Source organism: Rhodnius prolixus, unplaced genomic scaffold (genome assembly GCF_049639745.1).
Source record: "Rhodnius prolixus isolate KJV_2025 unplaced genomic scaffold, Rpr scaffold_7, whole genome shotgun sequence".
NCBI lineage: Eukaryota > Metazoa > Arthropoda > Insecta > Hemiptera > Reduviidae > Rhodnius > Rhodnius prolixus.
This window is the reverse complement of record NW_027411582.1, coordinates 37,358,308-37,385,268: the sequence shown is the minus strand read 5'-3', so window position 1 is coordinate 37,385,268 and position 26,961 is coordinate 37,358,308. Positions and strand designations below refer to the sequence as shown.

The 26,961-nt window shown below is 31.1% G+C and overlaps 1 protein-coding gene across 2 annotated transcripts; it reads left to right on the top strand.

The window, feature by feature from the left end:
* The first annotated feature begins 2,092 nt into the window (after positions 1–2,092).
* Positions 2,093–23,906, top strand: LOC141446521 (integrin alpha-PS1-like). Of its 2 annotated transcripts, XM_074113058.1 has the most exons (19): positions 2,094–2,844; positions 5,047–5,174; positions 5,506–5,529; positions 13,527–13,630; positions 16,115–16,254; positions 16,346–16,554; positions 16,647–16,851; positions 17,671–17,811; positions 17,896–18,037; positions 18,127–18,368; positions 18,473–18,701; positions 19,152–19,389; positions 19,469–19,617; positions 20,269–20,366; positions 20,437–20,580; positions 20,701–20,930; positions 21,596–21,881; positions 21,977–22,106; positions 22,933–23,906. In XM_074113058.1, the coding sequence occupies exons 1-19, from the start codon at positions 2,669–2,671 to the stop codon at positions 23,134–23,136; spliced, it is 3,219 nt and encodes a 1,072-aa protein (XP_073969159.1). In that variant the 5' UTR covers positions 2,094–2,668; the 3' UTR covers positions 23,137–23,906. The 2 variants fall into 2 exon arrangements, with proteins under 2 accessions (XP_073969160.1, XP_073969159.1); XM_074113059.1 differs by lacking the exon at positions 5,506–5,529 and having other exon boundaries at positions 2,093–2,844.
* The last annotated feature ends 3,055 nt before the right edge of the window (positions 23,907–26,961 follow it).

Here is a 26,961-nt window from a genome sequence, read left to right as displayed (position 1 = left end):
AGTTAGACAGATCAATGTTTATGAAAGAAAATTAGAAATATATTATTATCATTCGAAGAACAATTTTCAGCCCGAATTTACGATTTGTAGCGATGTTTTTTAAAGTGCGAAGCTCTGCTGGAACTATCTTACTTCTCTTGGCAATCAATCCTTCTAGAACTTGAACTCCTTCAATATCTTGTTTTGCAACTATTCCTTTTGCCTTCTTCTTCTTAATCTTCAGTCTTCAAATTGTCGTATCTGACGATCAAAAGGCAATAATCGCTGACAATGAAATAATTTTTACCAATAGAAGACGATTCATTTCCTTCATTAACTCTAACCAGCCTTCCACATAACTTGAAAAAAACCTACTGTTAGAAGTGTAGTTAGAAAGTAAAATACTAATTCCAGTAGTAAGTTTTGGTTGTCGACGATCCGATTTACGGTTTTGTGACGAAAAAAAGTAGGAATATATAGGCTTCGTGACCGTAAATTATTAAACTAAGGATTAAAGATTGGCGAGGAATCGGTCATGTAAAAACAACTCGTCTTTTTGCCAACGTTTCGACAAATATATTGTCTTCTTCAAGGCTTGGATATTACAAATATAAAAATACAATTTTTTTTTTTTATGATTTAAGGCGCGATAACATCTCAGGTTATTAGCGCCCGGAGCTTTTTTTTCAGTGCACTGCCGGCCTCCGGACAGTGTTCTCTCGTTACAGACAACCCAGTGAGCTGTAAGTAGCTCCTAGGAAGAGAAATCTAAGGGTCAGCAGCTGGATTCGAACCCGTGACCTCCGCGTGGGACTCCAGTACGCTAACCGCATAGTTAATCCCTTCCCTACAAACAATTTAGAGAATCAGTAACATAGAAAATCAGTGAAAAAATGCAGTAATATAAAAAATAAAATACAATAAATTCTTTATAATTATTGGAAACTTACGTGGGCTATGCGGGTTGGTTGAGTTACAGAAACCGATTCCTCGTCAATCTTCAATCCTTAGAAAAATAAGTAGCTTTATTAAAACTTATTAAATTGATTTCAACTTGAATCTTGCTCTACACAAAATAATTTTTTCAATTACAGATTTTGAGAAAGATTGTTATTGCCTACTTTAATGAAATTGTGATAACAAATACCTTCTTGACTAGTCGCAAGTGTTGGTAACTTCCTTCAATTATAATTCTACGCGACCATTGAAAAAGGCAATTTACTGCTTAATTTTTTCGAGGTGCCAAGTTTTGACTGAATATTTTGTAAACCTATATAGGATTGTACATCATTTTCTTAAAAACAAGACTAATTTTCGTGAAAAACAAAAAAAAAACTTGCTTAAAAAATCCCAGTCCCTTTTAATGTGATTTTTATAAAAATGTTCGTATTTTTTTTAAGCTTTAATGTTTTTTGTTTATTAGTCGCTTTTTATTATAGATAAGTTATGATTATAATAAGAATGCCTTATAATTATTATTCTATGATTATACTGCCTTATTGTAGTTTTTAGAATTAATTATTAACTAAAGAAGAAATCTAATTGAAAAAGAATCAAAAACTTTCAATACCTAAACTAGTTGTTTGGGACCTTCACAACTTCATGTTTTTTAAGTATTTTGAATTTAAATTTAAGTTTTTTGGTAATGTCAAATTTATATTTGAGTGTAGGTACTTATTTTCTTATTTAATGTACTTACTTGTATATACATTGTGCCTTGTTATAATTGTTATAGTATATATTATAGATATTTAAGTTTTAATTTTTAAGAATATCAAATGTGCCTAGTATATTATGTGCTAACTTTCCATTACATTTAATATTTATAAAGTAAAATATAGTTGTAACAAGTACAATCTGATAGTGCCAGAATGTTCTTTAATCTTTAAGAAAATGTAAATGATTTCTTACAGATTAGTTTATCTATTTTTTTTTTGTTTTTTTTTTTAAAGAAATAAAATTACAAAAAAAAAAAATTAAATTTTTCTATGTGATACAAATAAATTGTTGATAAAAATCTGTTTTTCATTCTCTAAAAGTAAACCTGAGATCAAGTGCTGCTTACTCTTGTATTCCCTTATCAAAAACTTACAGCTTTAAAAGTTTTAAGTATAAGGGTTGAGTAAACGACATAAGGTACATTAATCAGCAAATAAACCCAACATTTCGTAAGTGATTAATTGATCTTTTTTAACAATTGATATCATTTAAACGCATTTTCCGGTTCTAAACACTGACTAGAGAGCACTTAGGAGGGAAACGACAAAAACATTTTCTCGTATTCATTTTGGCACTCAAACTTAAACTGAATTGAGATAATTTCTGTACTCATTTTAGATGAATAAGAGTAGTAATAACAATGTTAGAAAGTGGTTTCCTAGTCCCAAATGAGAGCTACATGTTAGATAGCTCACTTGGTTTTAATTAATGCCAGTAGATATCGGTGTATGTTTGATTGTGATTTGCCATGTAGTAGTGTAGGGGGTAGCCATTAGCAATAAATGACTAATGCTGAAAGCAACTCGTACGAGACTGGTGCCGTAGTAGAGTGAATGTGAATAGTTTAGCATAAATTTTGGATTTAGTAGAGGTGATGTAGGTGGATTGGTGGGTGTGCAGCATAGTGTTTGGTTATGTTGTTGGTTTTGTCGTTTTAAAATTGTTTTCTAATCAGTAAAAAAAATTAAAAATGGATCTCGGATTTTATTTTAGTTTATTAGTTCTAACATTTTGTTCGACAAGTTTTAGTTTTAATTTTGAAACAAGACTGCCTGTGATAAAGAAAGGTGGCGAAGGGACTTATTTTGGATTTTCTGTAGCTGAACATCAGTTTTCAGAGCAGAATCAAAATCTTTTAAACAATTTGTAAGCATAAACTTCCTAATATATGAACTTAAAAAAAATTGTAATATTTAAAAACATAATTTATATGCCTGACAAATCAACAAGTCTTGTTTTAATAAAACGTAACTTTTGAAAATCATTTGTCTTCTTTTTTTTTGGCTACGTTTTCGTATTACAATTGAAAATTGTTTTAAAAAATACTAAATTCCGTTTTAAAGTAAAACTACTTGAAGTTAATATTGTTGTCACCTCCCTTTTGGGAACAAAAGGAAAACACAAGAAAATTCGAACGACAACCTTTATTAATTACACTCAGTAAAATCAAAACACAAAAATACACAATATATCTTTTCTCGTTCTACGCCATATTACACACAGTAAGTCACACGTACACCCTCTCTCAAACAGTGTTGCCACATATTCGGCCATCCTATGTTCTAAATTGGCCTCAATTTAGGTCGTAGTCCTGGAGGCCCTTCTCCATCGTTTGTGCACCTTCAAGGGTGATGTTCTGGAGCCTTCTTCCTGTGCATCGACCCCTACCTCTCCTTGTTCCTCTTCTATGTTTATTCCCCTATCCTCATCATCTCTCTCATTTACACGAATTAGGTCCTCATCATCTTGTCCGTCTATCACGGGCTTCCAAATTTTCATGTCACTGGCGTGAACTGAGGTAGCAAACCGTCGTCCCTCTTTATCTTCCAGGTCAGTTACTGTGTATGAATCTCCTCCACGTGCAGCAGTAACAACCATCGGTCCTCTATATCGTGGTTGGGTCTTCGTGGATACTCCAGTGTGCTCCATTGCTCTCCTAACAAACCCTAGGTCGCCTCTCCCAATGAAGTCGTTTCGCATGCCATCATGTCAAATTATTTTCATGTATTGCTGGCCATCAACCACTTTACTTCTAATATCATCCTGTAATCTTTCGGGTCGGTTGTACTCGGTCTTCAGGAACTCTCCCAAACCTGAATCTATACTGGGTAATCGTGGATGGTAACCGTGCAAGGCCTCAAAAGGTGATTTTCCGGTAGCTCTGTTGATATTAACGTTGAGGGCTATCCTCACATTCTTCCTTTCTATTGTCCCAATCTGTACCATCTTTCTTTAAGGTTAATGATCTAATCACGGGTAAAACGGTTTTATTCACTCTCTCCACCATCTTGTTGGCCCTTCACTCCACCATAACCTTGGTAGTAGTCCTCGAATTGTTGCCTGGTGAAATCTATTCCTCTGTCGGATACGATCATGTCCGGTATTCCTCTTTCCATCACTAGCTTCTTCAGGCATTTCAACGTAGTCATGGTTTTCACGTCCTTTACGGGGTACAGTCTCACGAAACGAGTGAGATTATCAGTGACGACCAGAAGGTGTTGGTTGCTTTTCCCACTCTTCACGAAGGGTCCTAGGTGGTCCGCATGTAAGATAGCGAACGGCCTCTACCCGGGTGCGATAGGGTGAAGTTTTCCTCTTTTCTTTCCTTTCTCAAGCTTCACTTCTTCATTCGACTCATTTCTTATCATTGTGTAGAAAGTTTCTTCTCCAACAACGGTTTCTACAAGATTGATGCTAGCTGGTGGTAGATTAACATTCTCATGTACCATAATAACTTACTTTGTTGATGCTGGTAAATCAATCTGATACTGGTTTTTGAAAGGATCCTCTTCTCGGTAACCAATTTTTAAAATACCATCAACACTGCAATAAGCCACTTGAGGTTGGTCTAGCCAACTGCGACTAATTATCGGAGTTCGAGCACGGCTATGAGGAGTCAGACCTCGTAAATCCTGACTGATATTACTCTCGCAGCAAATAGTTTAATTTGAATTTAACACCAGACACTTTAATAGGTCTCGAAATTTACTTTTATTTTACATTTCCTTTAAAAAGACAATCCAGTGTGCATTATCAAGTTTACAGATTTTCCCTCTTTTATTATAAATTCTACCCACTCCAAAACGGTTTATCTATATTTCACCGAGTTACAAAATGATCAAATTAAGATTTATTGAAACAGTCACAAAGTAATCGTGATTGTATTGCAATTGTTGAAAAGTAATTGATGATAAACCGTGGCTGATCCGAAACGTCTTAAAAAAATAAAATAATTGAGATAGTTTAGGCTGAATTTGCGGACTGATTACCCACTCTACAAGTTCAGATCAGTCTATTATAAAACAGGAGTAAAAATCATCCTTTCAAAATTGTAATCTTTATTTTTAGATTATTAGTTGGTGCCCCACTAGATCAGAATCGCCAACCAAAGACGAACAAATCAGGGGCTCTATGGTCGTGCCCTATCACAACACTCTATTATGACTGTGAACAGGTGGTCACAGATGGAAAAACGGGTGAGTCAATCATAAATATACCATTTTTTATTATAGCAGAACAAAATTGGGAGAAGTTGCTTTCTCAGTTGAATTCAATTTTTTTCCTCCCAAGTTTTGATTTTGTAACACATATTTTCCTGTTTTTCCATTCACCAAAATCAACATGAAAAATTAAATTTTCCTTTAAAATTGGTTATACTTTATTTTTTTAAATAATTAATTTTATAAAATTCTCTATTATAGTTTCAGTTGAACATGGGCTTTTCAAATTAAACAAAACAAACAAATAATTAAAAATTAGTATTTGTTTTTAATAACACCATTTTACCATCTACTTTCTTTCCAACAGACGCTGATGGCCATTACAATGCGAGTAAGTTTGAAGAGGTTTCTTTTTTTTTATATATCCATGGAGGCCTAGTTTGAGCATCAATTTCTATTTTACGCATGTCAACTTGCATGACAAATTTTGTTGTTTTTTTTCTGCATTTGGAGCATACATATTCTCTTCAGCATGATTTCTCTGGCCTTGGGCAGTGATAGTGCACGGTTGTCTCTTTAACGCTCTGTATGTTTGTCGATTTTCTAAGGGTGTATTGCCTTTGTTTTAACCAAAAATAATCCCAGTGAATCTGTGAATTACTTTGCTTATGCTGATGCAAGTAAATTTGTCGTTTATTTTGTGTTAGATTCTTTATTACAGAATCTAATTGAATTCTAGTTTTACTGTGCTTAGTTATCAAGTTACTGTTTTTTCGTATCGTGAGTTCATAGTTCAGTTTTCGGTGCTAGTAGTTTCGTCAGTGAAGAAGAATTAGTTGGCAAGATATCCACATGGCAGCGTCTGTGGTAGAACTACCAGCGAGCAGTGGGGTGAGTGCTTCCCTTCAGATAATTCTTGCTCGGCTGGACAAGGTAAGTACCGATATGAATTCCATTCAAAAAGACTTATCTGCGTTTAAACTCGAACACCAGAGCTCGTCAAAAGATATTATTGATATCAAAAAAGATGTCAATATACTATCTCTTAAATTCTCCAAAGACATTAAAAAAGCAGGCAAACATATATTGGAAATAAAAAACGTCAATATTAAATTGAATAATAGAATTATTGAACTACAAAGATCTATTATTGAATTCTTCCAACAGTCGTACCAAAGTATACTTAAAATTGACAATACACCTGAATTGCCAAATGAAGATTTATTTTCTATTTTTGAAACTCTTTCGAAAGATATTGATTTTGATAGAGAAGTTATTGATAGTATTTACCGCGGTCGGATTGGAAGGAACTCCAGTCATCCGCCAATATTTGTTAAATTTATGAAAACTTCTATAAAGATCAAGTTTTCTAATTATAAGCAAACTAAATAAGAAGAAATTGTCTCTGAAGATTTTTGGCCTTAATGCATCTTCATTAATTTATCTGAATGAATATTTATCGCCGCCCAGCTTTAAAGTTTTTAAAGAGGCTAAAGTTTTATTGAAGGAAGGTAAATTGTATCGATTATGGACTCGAAATGGGAAAGTAATGGTTAAATTAGCTGAAAATGCAACCCCAATACATGTTCGTTCATCCAGAAGACCTCCAAAGATCTGACCACATCGCAGATGGGAAAACACAAACTTGCGTATTTTGAATTGTTTGGAACTGATACAGATTGTGAAGGATACGGATACATCGGCACAGTCGGGAGCTTCAAAGACTACGAAGAAGAGGAAAAACCGTGAAGACTGCCCATCTCGTACTTCATCAGGTCCTTGTAACACTTTTTTTTTTTACTAAAGCGCCGAAAAACCCAATAAATTAAGTTCTGAAGGAAATATTGTAAGTAGAGGTAATGTTTTGAATTTTGGTTTTTGGAATATTCACGGTGTTTCCACATTAATTTTCTTAAATAATGATTTGGCTAATCCGCGCGCGGTCAGAAGGCCAAAAATAAAATAAATAAAAAAAATGATCAAATTAGTGAGAGGCTGTAAAAGTTTGATATTCTGGGCTTAAGTGAAACATGGTCAACCAAGGATTGTAAGTATATATTTGCCTTTTTTAGATAATAATTGCGTACATTTTGTTTGTAAAGCCAAGAAAGATTTTCAGAGAGGTAGAACCAGTATTGCTGTTTATGTTAAAAAAAGTGTGTTCAATAATATTGTCTTAATTGAGTCTAATGAAAACTGAATTTTCCTGAAGATGTCATTTTTATCTGGCTTATATTTTCCGCCTAATCTGAATTTTAATGTGATAGTAAAATTTATTAATGATTAAATCAGTCCGGTAGGACAGTTGTATAAGGGTTGATCGTCAAAAAAACTGCACGAAAAAGCGTAACGTTGAAAAACATCCAACTTTGACAATTTGTTTTCTCTTTTTCTATAAAAGATAAAATTTCCAAATTTTCTTTAAAATAAAGGGCATATCCTTATTTATTTCGTAATAGCATAGATTAATTAGTTTTCCTCGGAAAACGATTCCAAAAATGGGCAAAAACAGCATTTTCACAACTTGGTCTTCTTCTTGCTGTTACCTTTTTTGTAAACAACGAAGCGCCCAAACGCGCTAACCGATTTTCATGAATGAGGTGTCATTCGATTTGGAATTTTATGTAGATATGCCTTTTGGGGGTCTCGACTCTGTACTTAGTAAGGGGGAAGAGTTAGCTCCATGTATGTGAGGCCCTCTCCATAATTATTATTACTAATAACTTTGTAAATCTTTGCCCGATTTTGATAAATTTTGGCAGGATCAAAGGGTTAGAGCTCCCCCTACGTAACATTAAAGCGACGTTTCGCTCTTGCATCTATCAAGTGGAAGTTTGGCAATCGTTTCAAATTATCAAATGAATTTTCTGTGTGCGTATGTTTGTATGAAGGTGATTTCTTCTTCAAAGACTTCTTCAAAATGGACAATTTAATGCACGATAGGTTAAGCTTCCCTCAAAATGACATTCAAGGGTAACGAGCGGCCTGAAAAAATTCTGTTGCTTTTTATGATTAATATTGGCTTACTCAGTTTACTTAATAAGAGAATCATTGTAATCATGCTGTTTTTTGGAATTTGAGTTTAAGTGAAAATATCCGTTTGAGTCCCTTCCGACGGAAATAGTAGTTTTCACAAATTGGTTTCTCTGTCTTCTCTTTCTCTCTCTCTCTCTCTCTCTTACCGTTTGAGTGTGTGTGTGTGTGTGTATGTGTTACTCAAATATCAGAAATCGCAGAACGTTAAATTTTTTTAGCTTAGATGACTTAATAAGGTTTTAGTCAAAATCGGTCAGCCGGATGTATCACTTTAATGAGTAGATTTTCCAGTTAGTTAGGAATTTCTTGGAAACTTGTACAGCAAATTCGATTAAGCGTACAGAAGTAATTCTAAACTTATTAGAGTTAAATATAACAAACGTGCCAAGTTTGTAGAATATTTGTGAGTTTAATTTAAAGAATAAGATTAAGAGGAAGACGTGAGAGTGTTGCTATAAGATTTTTTTTAATAGAAATTATTATTTCTGAGAAAGTCTTATTCCAAAAGTTGCGATAAGAGAACTTCAGTTTAAAGTGTTTGTATTATTTATTTGTATTTGTTGCTGATAAGAATGAGTCAATATTAATAAAAATTGAAATATTTCCAACTTAAAAAAATTACCCTTTAAAGTTTTATCTTTTATTGGAAAAAAACAAAATTTTTTCTTTGTTTTTCGAACCTAAAAAATATTTTTTTTTTTCAGAGTCGAAGAAAACATTACGTTAAGTATTTATATTTAGTATTCGTTATTTATTTCTAAATACTAAATATTTTATATTACATTTATAGATATGCCTTCTAAACACCGGAAAAAAAGCAAACAATTAAACAATTTAGTAACGGGTATTAGACAGACAATTGACAGCCCTGCGCTGAGCTCGAAAATTATGCTGTTGTGATTCCAGCCGCCACTAAGCAAGAACGGCATTACGTTAAAAATCGCTATGCAATAATAGAAAAACAGAGACAATAATAATTTAGGACGAAAAGAAATTATAAAAAAGAAACAGAAAGAGTACAATTTGTAACATAAAGAAAAAATTAAAGAGAAACAGAAAGAGTATGGTTTAACTCATAGAGAAGAAATACTGAAGAAAAAGAAAGAGTATGGTTTAACTCATAGAGAAGAAATACTGAAGAAACAGAAAGAGTATGATTTAACTCATTGAGAAGATAAAAAAAAGAAACAGAAAGAGTATGATTTAACTCATTGAGAAGATAAAAAAAAGAAACAGAAAGAGTATGATTTAACTCATTGAGAAGATAAAAAAAAGAAACAGAAAGAGTATGATCTAACTCATAGAGAAGAAATACTGAAGAAACAGAAAGAGTATGATTTAACTCATAGAGAAGATAAAAAAAAAGAAACAGAAAGAGTATGATCTAACTCATAGAGAAGAAATACTGAAGAAACAGAAAGAGTATGATTTAACTCATAGAGAAGATAAAAAAAAAGAAACAGAAAGAGTATGATCTAACTCATAGAGAAGATAAAAAAAAAGAAACAGAAAGAGTATGATCTAACTCATAGAGAAGATAAAAAAAAAGAAACAGAAAGAGTATGATCTAACTCATAGAGAAGATAAAAAAAAAGAAACAGAAAGAGTATGATCTAACTCATAGAGAAGATAAAAAAAAAAGAAACAGAAAGAGTATGATTTAACTCATTGAGAAGATAAAAAAAAGAAACAGAAAGAGTATGATCTAACTCATAGAGAAGATAAAAAAAAAAGAAACAGAAAGAGTATGATTTAACTCATTGAGAAGATAAAAAAAAGAAACAGAAAGAGTATGATCTAACTCATAGAGAAGAAATACTGAAGAAACAGAAAGAGTATGATTTAACTCATAGAGAAGATAAAAAAAAGAAACAGAAAGAGTATGATCTAACTCATAGAGAAGAAATACTGAAGAAACAGAAAGAGTATGATTTAACTCATTGAGAAGATAAAAAAAAGAAACAGAAAGAGTATGATCTAACTCATAGAGAAGATAAAAAAAAAAGAAACAGAAAGAGTATGATCTAACTCATAGAGAAGATAAAAAAAAGAAACAGAAAGAGTATGATCTAACTCATAGAGAAGATAAAAAAAAGAAACAGAAAGAGTATGATCTAACTCATAGAGAAGAAATACTGAAGAAACAGAAAGAGTATGATTTAACTCATTGAGAAGATAAAAAAAAAAGAAACAGAAAGAGTATGATCTAACTCATAGAGAAGATAAAAAAAAGAAACAGAAAGAGTATGATCTAACTCATAGAGAAGATAAAAAAAAAAGAAACAGAAAGAGTATGATCTAACTCATAGAGAAGATAAAAAAAAGAAACAGAAAGAGTATGATCTAACTCATAGAGAAGATAAAAAAAAGAAACAGAAAGAGTATGATCTAACTCATAGAGAAGAAATACTGAAGAAACAGAAAGAGTATGATCTAACTCATAGAGAAGATAAAAAAAAAAGAAACAGAAAGAGTATGATCTAACTCATAGAGAAGATAAAAAAAAGAAACAGAAAGAGTATGATCTAACTCATAGAGAAGAAATACTGAAGAAACAGAAAGAGTATGATTTAACTCATTGAGAAGATAAAAAAAAGAAACAGAAAGAGTATGATTTAACTCATTGAGAAGATAAAAAAAAGAAACAGAAAGAGTATGATCTAACTCATAGAGAAGAAATACTGAAGAAACAGAAAGAGTATGATTTAACTCATTGAGAAGATAAAAAAAAGAAACAGAAAGAGTATGATCTAACTCATAGAGAAGAAATACTGAAGAAACAGAAAGAGTATGATTTAACTCATTGAGAAGATAAAAAAAAGAAACAGAAAGAGTATGATCTAACTCATAGAGAAGATAAAAAAAAAAGAAACAGAAAGAGTATGATTTAACTCATTGAGAAGATAAAAAAAAGAAACAGAAAGAGTATGATCTAACTCATAGAGAAGAAATACTGAAGAAACAGAAAGAGTATGATTTAACTCATTGAGAAGATAAAAAAAAGAAACAGAAAGAGTATGATTTAACTCATTGAGAAGATAAAAAAAAGAAACAGAAAGAGTATGATCTAACTCATAGAGAAGAAATACTGAAGAAACAGAAAGAGTATGATTTAACTCATTGAGAAGATAAAAAAAAGAAACAGAAAGAGTATGATCTAACTCATAGAGAAGAAATACTGAAGAAACAGAAAGAGTATGATTTAACTCATTGAGAAGATAAAAAAAAGAAACAGAAAGAGTATGATCTAACTCATAGAGAAGATAAAAAAAAAAGAAACAGAAAGAGTATGATTTAACTCATTGAGAAGATAAAAAAAAGAAACAGAAAGAGTATGATCTAACTCATAGAGAAGAAATACTGAAGAAACAGAAAGAGTATGATTTAACTCATAGAGAAGATAAAAAAAAAGAAACAGAAAGAGTATGATCTAACTCATAGAGAAGATAAAAAAAAAGAAACAGAAAGAGTATGATCTAACTCATAGAGAAGATAAAAAAAAAGAAACAGAAAGAGTATGATCTAACTCATAGAGAAGATAAAAAAAAAAGAAACAGAAAGAGTATGATTTAACTCATTGAGAAGATAAAAAAAAAAGAAACAGAAAGACTAGAATTTAACTCATAGAGAAGATAAAAAAAAGAAACAGAAAGAGTATGATCTAACTCATAGAGAAGATAAAAAAAAAAGAAACAGAAAGAGTATGATCTAACTCATAGAGAAGATAAAAAAAAGAAACAGAAAGAGTATGATCTAACTCATAGAGAAGAAATACTGAAGAAACAGAAAGAGTATGATTTAACTCATTGAGAAGATAAAAAAAAGAAACAGAAAGAGTATGATTTAACTCATTGAGAAGATAAAAAAAAGAAACAGAAAGAGTATGATCTAACTCATAGAGAAGAAATACTGAAGAAACAGAAAGAGTATGATTTAACTCATTGAGAAGATAAAAAAAAGAAACAGAAAGAGTATGATCTAACTCATAGAGAAGAAATACTGAAGAAACAGAAAGAGTATGATTTAACTCATTGAGAAGATAAAAAAAAGAAACAGAAAGAGTATGATCTAACTCATAGAGAAGATAAAAAAAAAAGAAACAGAAAGAGTATGATTTAACTCATTGAGAAGATAAAAAAAAGAAACAGAAAGAGTATGATCTAACTCATAGAGAAGAAATACTGAAGAAACAGAAAGAGTATGATTTAACTCATTGAGAAGATAAAAAAAAGAAACAGAAAGAGTATGATTTAACTCATTGAGAAGATAAAAAAAAGAAACAGAAAGAGTATGATCTAACTCATAGAGAAGAAATACTGAAGAAACAGAAAGAGTATGATTTAACTCATTGAGAAGATAAAAAAAAGAAACAGAAAGAGTATGATCTAACTCATAGAGAAGAAATACTGAAGAAACAGAAAGAGTATGATTTAACTCATTGAGAAGATAAAAAAAAGAAACAGAAAGAGTATGATCTAACTCATAGAGAAGATAAAAAAAAAAGAAACAGAAAGAGTATGATTTAACTCATTGAGAAGATAAAAAAAAGAAACAGAAAGAGTATGATCTAACTCATAGAGAAGAAATACTGAAGAAACAGAAAGAGTATGATTTAACTCATAGAGAAGATAAAAAAAAAGAAACAGAAAGAGTATGATCTAACTCATAGAGAAGATAAAAAAAAAGAAACAGAAAGAGTATGATCTAACTCATAGAGAAGATAAAAAAAAAGAAACAGAAAGAGTATGATCTAACTCATAGAGAAGATAAAAAAAAAAGAAACAGAAAGAGTATGATTTAACTCATTGAGAAGATAAAAAAAAAAGAAACAGAAAGACTAGAATTTAACTCATAGAGAAGATAAAAAAAAGAAACAGAAAGAGTATGATCTAACTCATAGAGAAGATAAAAAAAGAAACAGAAAGAGTATGATCTAACTCATAGAGAAGATAAAAAAAAAGAAACAGAAAGACTAGAATTTAACTCATAGAGAAGATAAAAAAAAGAAACAGAAAGAGTATGATCTAACTCATAGAGAAGATAAAAAAAAGAAACACAAAGAGTATGATTTAACTCATTGAGAAGATAAAAAAAAAAGAAACAGAAAGAGAATGATCTAACTCATAGAGAAGAAATACTGAAGAAACAGAGAGAGTATTGGGGTTTAAAAAATGGTTTAACCACTGAAAATAAACTAGACTAAAAATGATTAAATACGTGTTTTTTATTTTTTCGAAATTTCCCGCCGCTAAAAAAAAAGAAGTGGGTGGAGCATATAACTCTGGTCACTCTGTAAAGTATATATTTTTTTTAATAAAATGTTTTTATGTTTTTAAAACTTTATATATTTAGGTGTTGGCGATAAAGAATTAGTGGCGCCTATAGATGATGAAATAAAAAATGGACAATGGTTAGGTGTGACTGTACGAAGCGAGGGCACGGATGGTAAAGTTTTGGTGAGTGGTTTGCAATTAGTAATTGTTAAATTATGTAAATTCGATTTTATAAAAATAAATGATGATTAATTATGAATGACTTTGTGATCACAATAAAAAAGATGCTGTTTGTTTTCTTTTTATTATTTTGTTATTTGTTCATGACGGAATTATTGCGCAGCTGTGGCTCCTTAAGGCTGTGTAAAGCCAATAATAACCTACTCGCCTTTACTTCTAAGGAAATTTCCTGAAGCACTTCTGACCGAAGAACAGTTTTATATTTAACATGTTATGTAGGTGCTATCGATTATTATCAATCTTTGGTAGCTAAAGCCAAGTACTCTTTTTTTGTAAATTGGATAAGACACTTAGATTCAAGTTACTTAGCTAAACGAAGCCTTATAAAATTCAACAAATCCTGAATCTTGCACCAAGAATTTTGGATGTCTATAAAAAAACACAAAAAATCCTCTACACTAATCAAACACTACTTCCAATTGGGTAATTTTTACACCGCTGAGGTAAGATTGATCCTATGATAATATCGAATATTTAGAGCTACCAATAAATTTTCATCTACCAGCTGGTGAATTCACACCAGCAAAGACCATTCTATTAAAACCATTTTTTCGGATTCATCGGTACTTAAAACAACAAACCCAGTGAAAATTTGAAGCAGAAAGTTTGTTGTGATCACAATACTTCCATTTACTAAGCTCGAAGGAAAAGTTAAAACTTAATAATAATAATGATAATATTTGTTTATTTTGTTTTTACGAGTTCCTCATACAAATGGAGTTGAATGACAAAACAGAATACATTTCTAGAAATATAAATACAAAATAAAATATACAGGGTGTTCATTTTAAGACGGCTCAAATGCATTTCATGCTTAAACGGTTAATCTGAGAGAAAAATGGTAGGGGAAAAATTTGTTGCCCGTCACCTCTAGTTTCAGAATATGTGACTTGATTTTAGATTTCTGCCCGCATACGCGGCTGATGTGCGTCCAAAAAGTGAGGGTTTGCAGTGGACCCCCCTTATCATATACACAGTTTTAAAGAGTTATGAAAGATACCGGAAACCGCAATTCGATATCTTCAAAATTAATGGTGCTAGGCCATTTCAAAATCTGGATATTTATTAATCATATTTCAATGTTTTAACTTGTTATCAAAGAGAAAGAAGAGCACGCGATAGGTCATTTTTATGTATTTTTTCATCCCTTTTTGTACTAAAAATATTGCCAAGGCAGTAAAGCTAGTATTTTTCTTAATATCGGGAAATAAGTCGTTTTCCGAGTGATTTTCTAAGCAATAATCAAATGTTAAGAGCTTTAGATGATTGAAGAAGTAGGTGTGCGATTAGAACTTAATATATCATCGTACTATAATATTTTCCCATTTAGAACAATATAATTGTAGCCCATTTTGATGTTCTTTCCCTCTTCTCTTCCCTGTCCATAAAACTTATAAAGAACGCTTCTCTCTCCCCTAATTATTTTCGGATAACCTTCAGAAAGAAACAAATGTTCTCCTTTTAAATTCAATCTCTTATGAAAGATTTCATTTCTCTTTTTCTCTGATTTGAACCGAATCAAAAAAGGTGGTTTGATAGGCTTGTTACCTACCAAGCGTACGAATAAATGTTATATCATTTTCTGAACAAGTAACTTCCAATTTAGTTTTAAATATTTTTAAAATTTCCTGCAAGTCAATATTATTGTCATTAGTGTCTACATCTAAGTCAAAAAGTACTAAATTCCTCCGTCTGACCTCTCTCTCCAGCATTCTTATTTCACCAATCAGCCGTTTATTAGTTTTTCTTAATTCAGAATTATCCTCCTTTAGTGATTTCATTTCATTTTGCATTACCTCAATTTTATTATTTGTATCGGTAACCAAACTTTTTATGTCATCAGATTTCTTTGAATTTTCTTCAATTTTCATCTTTAATGAGTTTAGAGCCTCCATAATTTTGTCCATGACTGATATTATTTCAGAATAAAACCAATTACTGAATAGTAAAACGGGTATATTTAAAAAAAAAATATTTTGTTTTACGACTTTAAATTGTTTTTTAAACAGAAATAGTTGAATGAGAAAGATTAGTAAGATATTACCTGAGTAAATGATAATATTATGATTACAGTTCAAAGGGTGAATATTCCAACCAATACGTCTGAAAATACATAAAAATATATCCCCGCTTGGCCACGCCCACAAACCATATTTTATCAAACAGCGCTAAACTTATATTAATTCAATAGTTTTTCTCACTCAAATTAAACAAAAACTGTTCGATAAAATTGTATAAAATCACACCAGATTACTCAACAACACGAGTACTATCTTCACATCAAAATTTATCACACAAGACACATTAGTACTAACTTTATTTAAATAAGAAAGCTAAAAATCAACAAGTAGATATGTTCACTTTATCAAAATTCCCCTTAAACACCTAAAAACTTAATGTATGTGACACAGGAATTAAATATTCCAGGTTTGCGCCCACCGATATATAAACAAAAAAACAGATCAGGAATCTGAACATGTCCATGGACGAGGCCTGTGCTATACGCTTACAAATAGACTGCAACATTCTGGTTGTATAGATCCCTGTAAAAATAGACCAACAAACAGGTAAGATAGCGAACCTCTAAATTCAAGGAAAAACTCTTAGTTTTAAAAATACAATGAAATACTTATTTAATTTCTTTTCTTATTTTTTTAGAGCCCATGAACAATTTGGGTACTGTCAGGCTGGAACCAGTGGACTGATCACTAACGATACCCTATTGGTAGGCTCTCCAGGACCTTATACATGGAGAGGAACCATATTTGTTCTCAGTATCTTAGATGATTTCCTTAGTCGTGATAAAACTATGTATTATAGTCCTTTGACTGAAAAAACTGCTCCCATCGACAAATACAGTTATCTTGGTCCGTTTTATTATTATTATAATTATTGTTTAGTGTTTCTTTACATTTCCAGATATTTTTAAATAGTTTGATTAACGTTTTAAATAAAACAGGTATGTCTGTAGCTGCTGGTGATTTTTTTGGAAATGGATTAGCTTACGCGGCCGGTGCTCCTAGATCTAATGGAAATGGGGAAGTTGTGATATTCACAAAAGTCAAGGCTGTCACCATAATGAAACCTGTGATGACCCTTACGGGAGACATGTATACATCCAATTTTGGATATGACATGACCACGGCAGATGTAAATGGTGATAAGTAAGTTAGATTATAATTCATGACTATCTGCAGTTGTAGCAAGTATTGTACAACATAACATTGAGACTTATGATATCTTCCATGTTGTGAATAAACAAATTCTGGGCCGATGCAATGAATTCTTGAGCAGAATTACTCCCAGGTTCGAATTGTTCTTAAATTTTCTCTTCCTAGACGTCACTACTATACACTATCCGCTAGCCTGCAGTGTATTGGGAACGCTCCAGGCATCCCCAGAAGTTTATATATTTACACATCAACGTGGAGTTTCAGCTGTTTGTTACTCATTAAATAAACTCAATATGCTTAGGCATCTTGATAATGTGTGCACTTGTCATTTAATTCGCTTCACAGAACTTTCAATCACGTAATCGCAGCAGCAATTTGTACAGCTTCTTAGCTTAAAAATAATGCAGCATAAAAGAGGCAACACTGTATATTCTGAACAGATAACTAGGTTAAGATGCATATAGTAAAGAGGATGGATCTCGAACCTTTTTTGGGGCAGAACTGAAGTAGAAAGAAATAGACGAGATGTCGAGGCCGTACTACCTAGATTGAGCCTGGAGGCTGTACCGATGTTGAAGTAGTGAGATAACGATGAAGTGTATTACAAGAAGCTGTTTCCAGTGTCTTGCTTTTGATTATCGTGAAATAATGAAATGAAAGAAAAGAAATATAGTGCGGCGGAGTGAATAAGAACCATGCTTAAGACATATCTGAAATACTTCAAATATTTGACCTAATTATGAATATTATAATTATTTTTAATGATAACTTAAAATTAATTATTTTAGAAGATTATTTTACTCATTACAGGAGAGTCGATTTAATTGTTGGTGCGCCCAATTATTTTGATAAAAATGAGGGTGGTGCGATTTATATTTACTTAAATCTTAATAATGACTGCAGTCTCAAATGTCTACCACCTATAAAACTTACTGGTCAGCCTGAATCTAGGTACTTTTTTTATAACGTTTTGATTTTCTTATCAATGTGCTCTCCAAACTTTTCGTTTATATAAAAAAAACATATTTTTGTAAGGTATGGAATAGCAATAACAAATTTAGGCGATATAAACAAAGATGGTTACGAAGATATAGCAGTTGGTGCTCCTTACGAAGATCTTGGTAAAGTGTATATCTATCTAGGTTCAAGAAATGGAACTATTACTGAACCTTCCCAGGTAATAGCATTTCGTTATTGAAGAGTCACATTACTTTACTTTATATTATTACAATTAATTTTAATGTTATATATATCTATATTTGTCAGATAATCCTTGGATCAGATTATAATTTAGAAACTTTCGGATATAGTCTGAGTGGTGGTTTAGACATGGATAATAATGGATATCCAGATCTACTAATTGGTGCTTTTGAATCAAGTTCTGTGGTACTGTTAAGGACTAGACCTATAATTGAATTAACAACTACAGTTGGTCCAGAAACAGCCTTAACTGGAATTGATCCAAATAAAAATGGTTGTCCGGTAGATCCGCATTCAAATCTTACTTGGTCAGTTGTATAATTTTTTTGTTTTTTAAGCGATAACAGTTTTTTAATAATTATTTTTCAATATTAAGAAGATAAAACAAGAATTCCGATATTTTTTGTTGTAGCTTTACATTTGAAACGTGCGTATCTGTACAAGCTGTGATGAAACTAGTGGCTGCTGGAACTGGACTTCGTATGAATTATACACTAAGAGCTGACGTATACCGTAGAATACCCCGAGTATTTATCGGTCCACAATTCAACGTTAAACCACATATTATGCATAAAGTTATCTATTTACGACAGGATAGAGGTGAACTCAAGCATTGCCATTCAGATACAGTCTACATAAAGGTTTGAATACAATTTTAAATATTATTATTTATTATTGTTGTTCAAATAATTTATTATTTATTAAAAAAAAATTAACGCGAATTTTGACGTTCTACACTAAATAAGTTTAAAGTTATTAGCTGTATCCATTGATCAAACAGAGTTTCTGGACATTTCATTCACATAATAGCTCATTTTGATTCTCCTTATGATTTGTATTAGATTTTGTCTTAAGAAGATACCAATTATTTCAAATCCTGTCCAAATATCTTGCTAGTTAAGAAGCTTCCATTAAAAATTTTTTCTATTAAGATTATTTTTCATTCTTTAATGACCCTGACACATATTACTTAATTTTTCCGACTGGGTTAAAAAAGGCAGTAAAAGAAGAAAGCCTCGGTGCAAGCAATCTCCAATAATCAAGTACTCAGTAATTTGAATTCTAATACTTGTTTATATTCCAAAAAAAAGGACGACACTAGAGATATACAAACTGCGGTCGCCATGCGCCTTAGTTACACCATGTTACAAGATGTGCCTGTACCACCTAAACCCGGTGATCCATTGCCTAGAATGGACAATTTTCCAATCTTGGATCAACAACAGGCTGATAGAGTTGTCCGAGCAACGTTCTTGAAAGATTGTGGTGAGAATGATATTTGCGAAAGTCAGCTAACTGTAGATGCATCATTGGATCTACCTCTTTCAAGTTAGTATGATGTTGATAATTATTTCTGTTTTAATTGGTATAAATAATGATAAATGTGTAAATCGTTAACGTTTTTTAGAACCTGGAGGTAATAAATGGGATTTGATACTTGGTGAATTGAAGGAGTTTTTATTAAACGTGACTGTACACAATTTGCAAGAAAGTGCTTATGAATCATATCTAGTGATTAAACATTCTCCTAGTGTCAGTTACATTGCGCAATTGAAGGTATACATTTTGGCAGACTACATAAGTTATGAATTTAACAGGAATAATTCTCTATTTCTAAATATTTAATCGATTCAGAAAGTCAAGCATTCTTGTAGATTCATGTCAGTGGAATTTCAGGTTTTTGGTCAGCTTCGAGCTTTGTTCGAGTGGCTATTTCCGTTCTAAAATATACATCTACCGATTCCAGGCCGATTTATGTACATATTCCCGTAAATTTTACTTTCGCGCTCGCATTGCAAATGCACATATCACACTGAAATATTCTCATAAAACGGAATCGGAGTTTTTAGGGCTTGATCTAACCATTGGTATTAAGAATTTCTTTAATCATCAGGTCCCTTAAGTTCTCCTGTTTAAAAGCGCAAATAGTAATCTAAAATGATAAGAATAAATGTATATTTTTTAAAAAAAAACTTTCCCTAGTGGTCAGTGTAACAAACCCTCTTTGAAAAGAGTAGATACTGCAATGGTATTAGATTTTCGTCGTGTGTCTAATCGAAAGTACGTGTTCTGATGTTTTGAAGTTATTAAGTAAGCACAACTTGCTCATGGAGCATTTGGGCATCCTTATGTAGATGTTTCTTGTCATGTAGGTCATGACTCCCCAAATTTGATAAAGAAAGTACCATTGTTTATCATTTTTCACAGGGAAAAAGCCACAGCTGTGAAAAAGGCAGTGAAGTGGATGTGGTATGTTCATTGGGTAATCCATTCGAAAGAAATGCTGAAGTAAATATCGTACTCAGGTTAGTAGAAGAGAATGAGTTCTGCTTTTAATATTAAACTTCGTCTTTGTTAATTCTTTTCATCTTTTAGATTTGAACCTTTAATTTCAATTGATGAGGTCAATGAAGTACAATTTGATTTATCAGCAAACACCACGAGCCAGCTTGTTGAGTCAGATCCGTCGAAAACACTGATTGCTAAAGTAGTAAGAAAAGCTAAGCTAACAATTCGCGGGTAAGTACCAAATATTCATTTTATAAATCTTATTAAATATGGGTAAGCCCTTAAAAAAAAAATAGGAAGTCGAACATTGCTTGGATTAAACCACATTTTGTCATTTTTGTTTGTCAATAGATCGGCAAGGCCGGAAGAGGTAATTTACGGCGGTGAAGTTCGTGGTGAATCTATGATGAAATACAAAGATCAACCAGGTTCCAGGATTAAACATGTTTATGAAGTTTATAATAATGGACCATGGCATGTGAGCGGTTTGGGAGTACATGTTGATTGGCCATTCCAAGTTGCCAACAATAAGCCAATAGGAAAGTGGTTATTGTATTTAGATGAGGAGCCAACAGCTGATGGTAAGCGCACTTCCTCCAATTTTACTTTGTCCTTTTTTCTGCTTGTTTTCTCGTCATTCTCGTTTCTGTATGAAACAGAGTATTCTAGAAAAATTGTTTAATTCTTCATACAATTACTGTTCAGGTGATAATTCTTTGTTTTATGAATTTTTTGGTCCATGCTAAGTTTTATACTCTTCCATTTTACATAAACAATTATCCCGTTAAAAAGAAGTTCACCAAGGAAGTATCTATGCTTGCAAAACTGGGCTACTTAAGTAATTTAAAAGAAGTTGCCTCATATATTATATCTCCTTAACAAAAACTTACAGTTTAAAATGTTTAGTATAAGGGTTGATTAAACGCCAAAAGGTATAACAAGAAGAAGAACAACAACAACAACAAGAACAAGAACATTTTTTGAAAAATCGGTTTTTGTTCATTTTCGGCAACTTTTTTCTCGAAACCTATTAGATCTGGGTTGTTGCAAAAAAAAATACAGTTATAAAGGAGGGTTTGCCCTTTATTTTAAAGAAAGTTTGGGAATTTCATCTTTTACAGAAAAAGAGAAAAAAATTGTCAAAGTTGGGTGTTTTTCAACAATACGCTTTTTCGTGCATTTGTTGACGATAAACCCTTATACAACTGTCCTACCGGATAGTTTTAATAATCCATATGTTTTCCAGCGGAAGAAGGTGGTGCATGTTACACACATACAGATCAAGTGAATCCATTAAAATTACTTGAGAGAGGACAATTCCTTGGTGGTACAGATAACAATGGTAATACTTCCGCCGGTTCACAGTACGCACGATTGCGTAGAAAAAGAGAAGTAGAGATGATTGTTAGAAAAGATTCAGATAATATTGTTCGTATGAATTGTAAAGCTGGTACAGCAAAATGTATCAAGTTTCATTGTGTATTCTACAAATTAAGTGCTTCTCAGTCGGCGACGCTAACTATTAAGGCTAGGTAATGTATAATTTATCATTTTCTGTACATGGACAGTCATTTCTTTTAATAATAAATCAATTTTTAATTTTAATTATGTTTAATCCATCTTTCAGGTTATGGAATAGTACTTTAGTAGAGGATTATTCAAGAGTTAAAGCGGCTGAAATTGCATCTAATGCAAAAATTTATGTTCATGCACCTGGCTTAGTTATTACTTCAGAACCTAACGAAATTGAAGCTAGGGTAAGAATGGAATTTACCAAATTTTTAAGCTTCTTTTAAACTACATTTTTTAAGAATCGGTGGCTAGAAAAATTTCCTAACAATTTTAGAACCCAATCCGGCATTCTTTGATAAAATCTCTGCAGTCTAATCAGTTTGGGAAACGAATGCACATTTTGCTGACAATCACTATATTTTTGTAAATCACAAAGTATAAAACTGTAAAATCCTGAAACTCATAAAAAGGAAAGCTTTCTCCGACTATAGCCCTACGAATCTACAGAACAGATCTGAAGCAACAAGGATTCATAAATTATTACATTATACCCAAATTATTCAAACTGCCTAGGTTCGAAAACTATGAGTAAAAGATCAGTTTTCTGGATCTTTTCCGTAAAGAATAAGAGATCTTCACCGCAAACTGCAGAGTGCAATTAAGAAGAAGAAAACCTCGAAACATATAATAATAATATGTTCATGATATTTAAGAGAAAGAAATGCTCAATATCTATTTAAGTATTTAGTATAGTACTTGACTTTTCGGTACGTCTATTTTACGTTCTGCAGTGCCACATTTATGTAATTCAATCCGTAGATCTCAGGATCGCAATAATATTGAGTACTGCCACCGTGACTGTAAAGATGGAGATTACTTCCTAGGTTATGGAATAGGTTCAGGATGGTAAGATGTAAAAAAGATATTTGGATGCAAGTTGGGAATGTCTTAGATTTTAGATTGTAAAATTAATGATACTCATTGATAGAAGTAAGTGTCTTTAAGTTGTTGGTCAAAATAAAGAGCGTTTATCTGCGGAAAAGAATATTAAACTTTTTTTTTTAATTTTAGGCTGTGACCGTAGCAAAAGTAGGTGGATTCCCCGAACAGCAAGTCACGGATGGTGTTGAATTATGGATAATCCTGGTTGGTGTTGTGGCCGGGCTGATACTTCTTTTACTTATAGTTTTACTGTTATGGAAATGTGGGTTTTTCAAAAGAACCAGACCATACCCTACACTTAGCGGAAATCTGGAAAAACGTAATGACGATTGATTTCATTTTTAAAGTAAGGTTTTTTTTTAATTTTATGTTCCTCATATCAGTTTTATTTTTGCTTATAAAACTGAAAAATCCCTAAAACATGTCTAAGTAAAACCCTAAGAATTTTTTTTTAATTTACATTTTAATTATATTAAATAATATGATTAGTTTGGATATAAAAAATAAAAAAAATCAGGGTTAGTGTTTGTATTAAATTAGTGCCTATTCTAAGTGAGTCAAAAGCAGAACAGTCAAAATACTAAAGTTGCTCTTATTCACTGTTAAAGTCGTTTTAAGAATTTTTTCTTTTACAATTTAACTTCAAGAAAGGTTTTCTCGATTATTGTAATTAAGATACTACACTTAAGTAACTCTGCCTTAACCTTTCGTAGATAAGTTATTTAGAACTTTACGAATGACTGAGATTTTGTCAACACGTAGGGTCTAATCTTTTTATACAAGTCCATGATAAAGGGCTTTTTTAAGTTAGCTGGGAGTTTTTAATCAATAATTTTTCATACTATCAGTGTACGAAATATTTGAGAAGTATCTTTTATTAGTTTTATGAAACATAAAGTTTAACTATAATCTTCTTTTTAATAAGACAATTGAATTAAAATAGTTACTGCCATAAAAATACTAAAAGGTCAACTTCCTATGCAGACTGTTGCACTAATAAACAAAAATAAAACAAAAAATCATGTGTATAATCAGATGAGGAAAGATGTAAAGGAAGCTGTATAAATTAACTGTATAATTATAAATATGTATAATTAATTAACTCTTATTGGTAAATTATTGTGCCCATCTGTTTAATCAAAGAATGAAGTTTAACCGACAATGTAAAGAAGTTCCTAAATTGTACTTGAATCTAATGTAAAAGTAATAACAATTATTTTGTCAATGTATGTTGGTGATGGTGAATTTTCCTAAAAACGTGATGATTTTTTCAATTGTTTAATAGAATAGCGTCTCATAAAAAACCTATGCTTTAAGCGTTCATTAACTCCTACTACAATCTATTTAAATTAAATGGGTGCTTCTCTTCACTGAGCAAAAATATTTTATTGATAAAATTTGGCCAGCATAAGGGTCTGAGACGTGAAATAAAATGTAAAAAATATTAATGAAAATTTAATGCAGTAAAATTACTTAAATGATATCAATTGTTAAAAAAGTTCAATTAATCACTTATGATATGTTGGGTTTACTTGCTGATTAATGTACCTTATGTCGTTTACTCAACCCTTGTTTTAAGAATAAGGCTTATAAGCTATAAGTTTCTGTTAAGGGATTAGAGAATGAAAAACAGATTTTTATCAACAATTTATTTGTATCACATAGAAAAATTTAATTTTTTTTTTTTTTGTAATTTTATTTCTTTAAAAAAAACAAAAAAAAAATAGATAAACTAATATAAGTCTGTAAGAAATCATTTACATTTTCTTAAAGATTAAAGAACATTCTGGCACTATCAGATTGTACTTGTTACAACTATATTTTACTTTATAAATATTAAATGTAATGGAAAGTTAGCACATAATATACTAGGCACATTTGATATTCTTAAAAATTAAAACTTAAATATCTATCTCCTTAACAAAAACTTACAGTTTAAAATGTTAAGTATAAGGGTTGATTAAACGACAAAAGGTACACAAATCAGCAAGTCTCCATAATTTCATTTCCTATTACAGCTCGTAATAATTTGAGCAATTTAGAAAAGTTTTGAAAAAATTTATGTTTTATTTAAATTTCTTTCTAATTTTTCCCCATTTTTATAAAAGATTTCTCTTACTATTAGGTTTTCTGATAACATCCCCCTGTGAACAGTGTCTTCATACATCCTTGCACACGATATTAAAAAAAGAATCCATTGTACTTTTGCAACAATTGATCTCATTTAAGTAAAATTTTACTGCATTAAGTTTTCATTAATATTTTTTACATTTTATTTCACGTCTCAGACCCTTATGCTGGCCAAATTTTATCAATAAAATATTTTCTGCTAATATAGAAATGTATTTTATTAAGGCTTAATAAATGTCAATAAATAGGCACCTTAACTCTGTTCCAAATTATTCTTTTTTTATCTTTACTATGCTCTTTATTTTGAATAATCATTAAATCTCCTTAACAAAAACTTACAGTTTAAAATGTTAAGTATAAGGGTTGATTAAACGCCAAAAGGTACACAAATCAGCAAGTACCCAACATTTCATTCAAGCTTAGTTGATATAATTTAAGTAATTTTGCTGCATTAACTTTTCCTTCACATTTTTTAGAATTTATTAGATGTCACAGACCCTTATGCTGGCCAGTTCGTTCATAATATTATTTTGTTATAATTATGATAAAATGTATATTATATCCGTTTTTAAATAGGTACTTTATTTTAACTCTATTCCGAATTATTCTTCGGATTTAGCTTTAATTTGCTTTTTATTCTGAGATGTCACATATATATGCAAAAGTAGAAAAAGACAAAGTTAGAGTCGGCTACTATTTAAATTTAAATCACGGATTTAAAAGAATATTTCAGTGTTGAATTCGTTTTACCGAAATATTCGTGAGCACAAATAACACACAGTTAATAACAAGTAGATTATTCAACAATAATGATTCATTTCTCAATTGTAATTTAATTTAGACCCCCTAATTTTACTTATAGTAAAATACTGGAATAATTAGATGTCCTAAACGTATGCATATCTCATTTATTTTATATTACATAACATATATTTAACATTGTGAGAAGAACAGCTACATTGAGAGTGTGATTGAAGAAAACTATATTATTTGCGATAAAGCCAGATAATTATTACCTATTATTATAAACGTTTGACTACTACATAAAATAACAATTACTTTAATCGAAGAATGAACTTAAACAGACGATTTTTATTAAAAATAAAATAATCGAAATCATTGATGTATGTTGGTGTAAGCATTTTTTTAAAAAAGTTTTTGAATTTTGTAGCCTCGTAATTTTTTTAATTTTTTATAACGTTTTCTTTTTAACCTGTAATTAATAGTTTGATTATTATAGATTAATAGATATTAAAGTCAATCTACAGTGCTACTTGAACAAATATTTTGTAGATGAAAATGGCCAGCATAAGGGTCTGTGACATCTAATAAATTCTAAAAAATGTGAAGGAAAAGTTAATGCAGCAAAATTACTTAAATTATATCAACTAAGCTTGAATGAAATGTTGGGTACTTGCTGATTTGTGTACCTTTTGGCGTTTAATCAACCCTTATACTTAACATTTTAAACTGTAAGTTTTTGTTAAGGAGATTTTTGTACCTTTTGGATAGATTTTCATTTTTGTCTATTTTGCTAAGTTACATATCTGCTTTACTGTTTTTTTTTAAATTTGGAATAAGCAATTCTATCATTATAACCTGATAAGGTGTTAAGTAGGAACCGTAACTACCACTGGAGAGATCTTTTTAAAGAATGATTATAGTTGCGGTCCCCAAACCATCCTCAATAACAATTTTTTTGAGAAAGCCTTTTTATATAAAATAGGAAGGTATTTGTACGTAAAAAGCAAATTTAAACTGCGATTTCAGACCTTCCTTTTAAGAGGAGCAAGAAAAATAAACTGCGATTACAGTACTTCTCCCTAAAAGGCAAAGAGGCAAAGATTTTGAATCGAACGATAATTCATTACTTAATGTAAATAGGTTCACCCATTGATAATTTTAACGATTGCAGTACTTCCTCTTAGTAGGTGTAAGAGCATGATGGCACTTCACAGCCATATAGAGTAGCTTTAATCACTTCTTCGTGCTAAATTTTATCAAAATCGGACAAAGCGTTATAGAAAT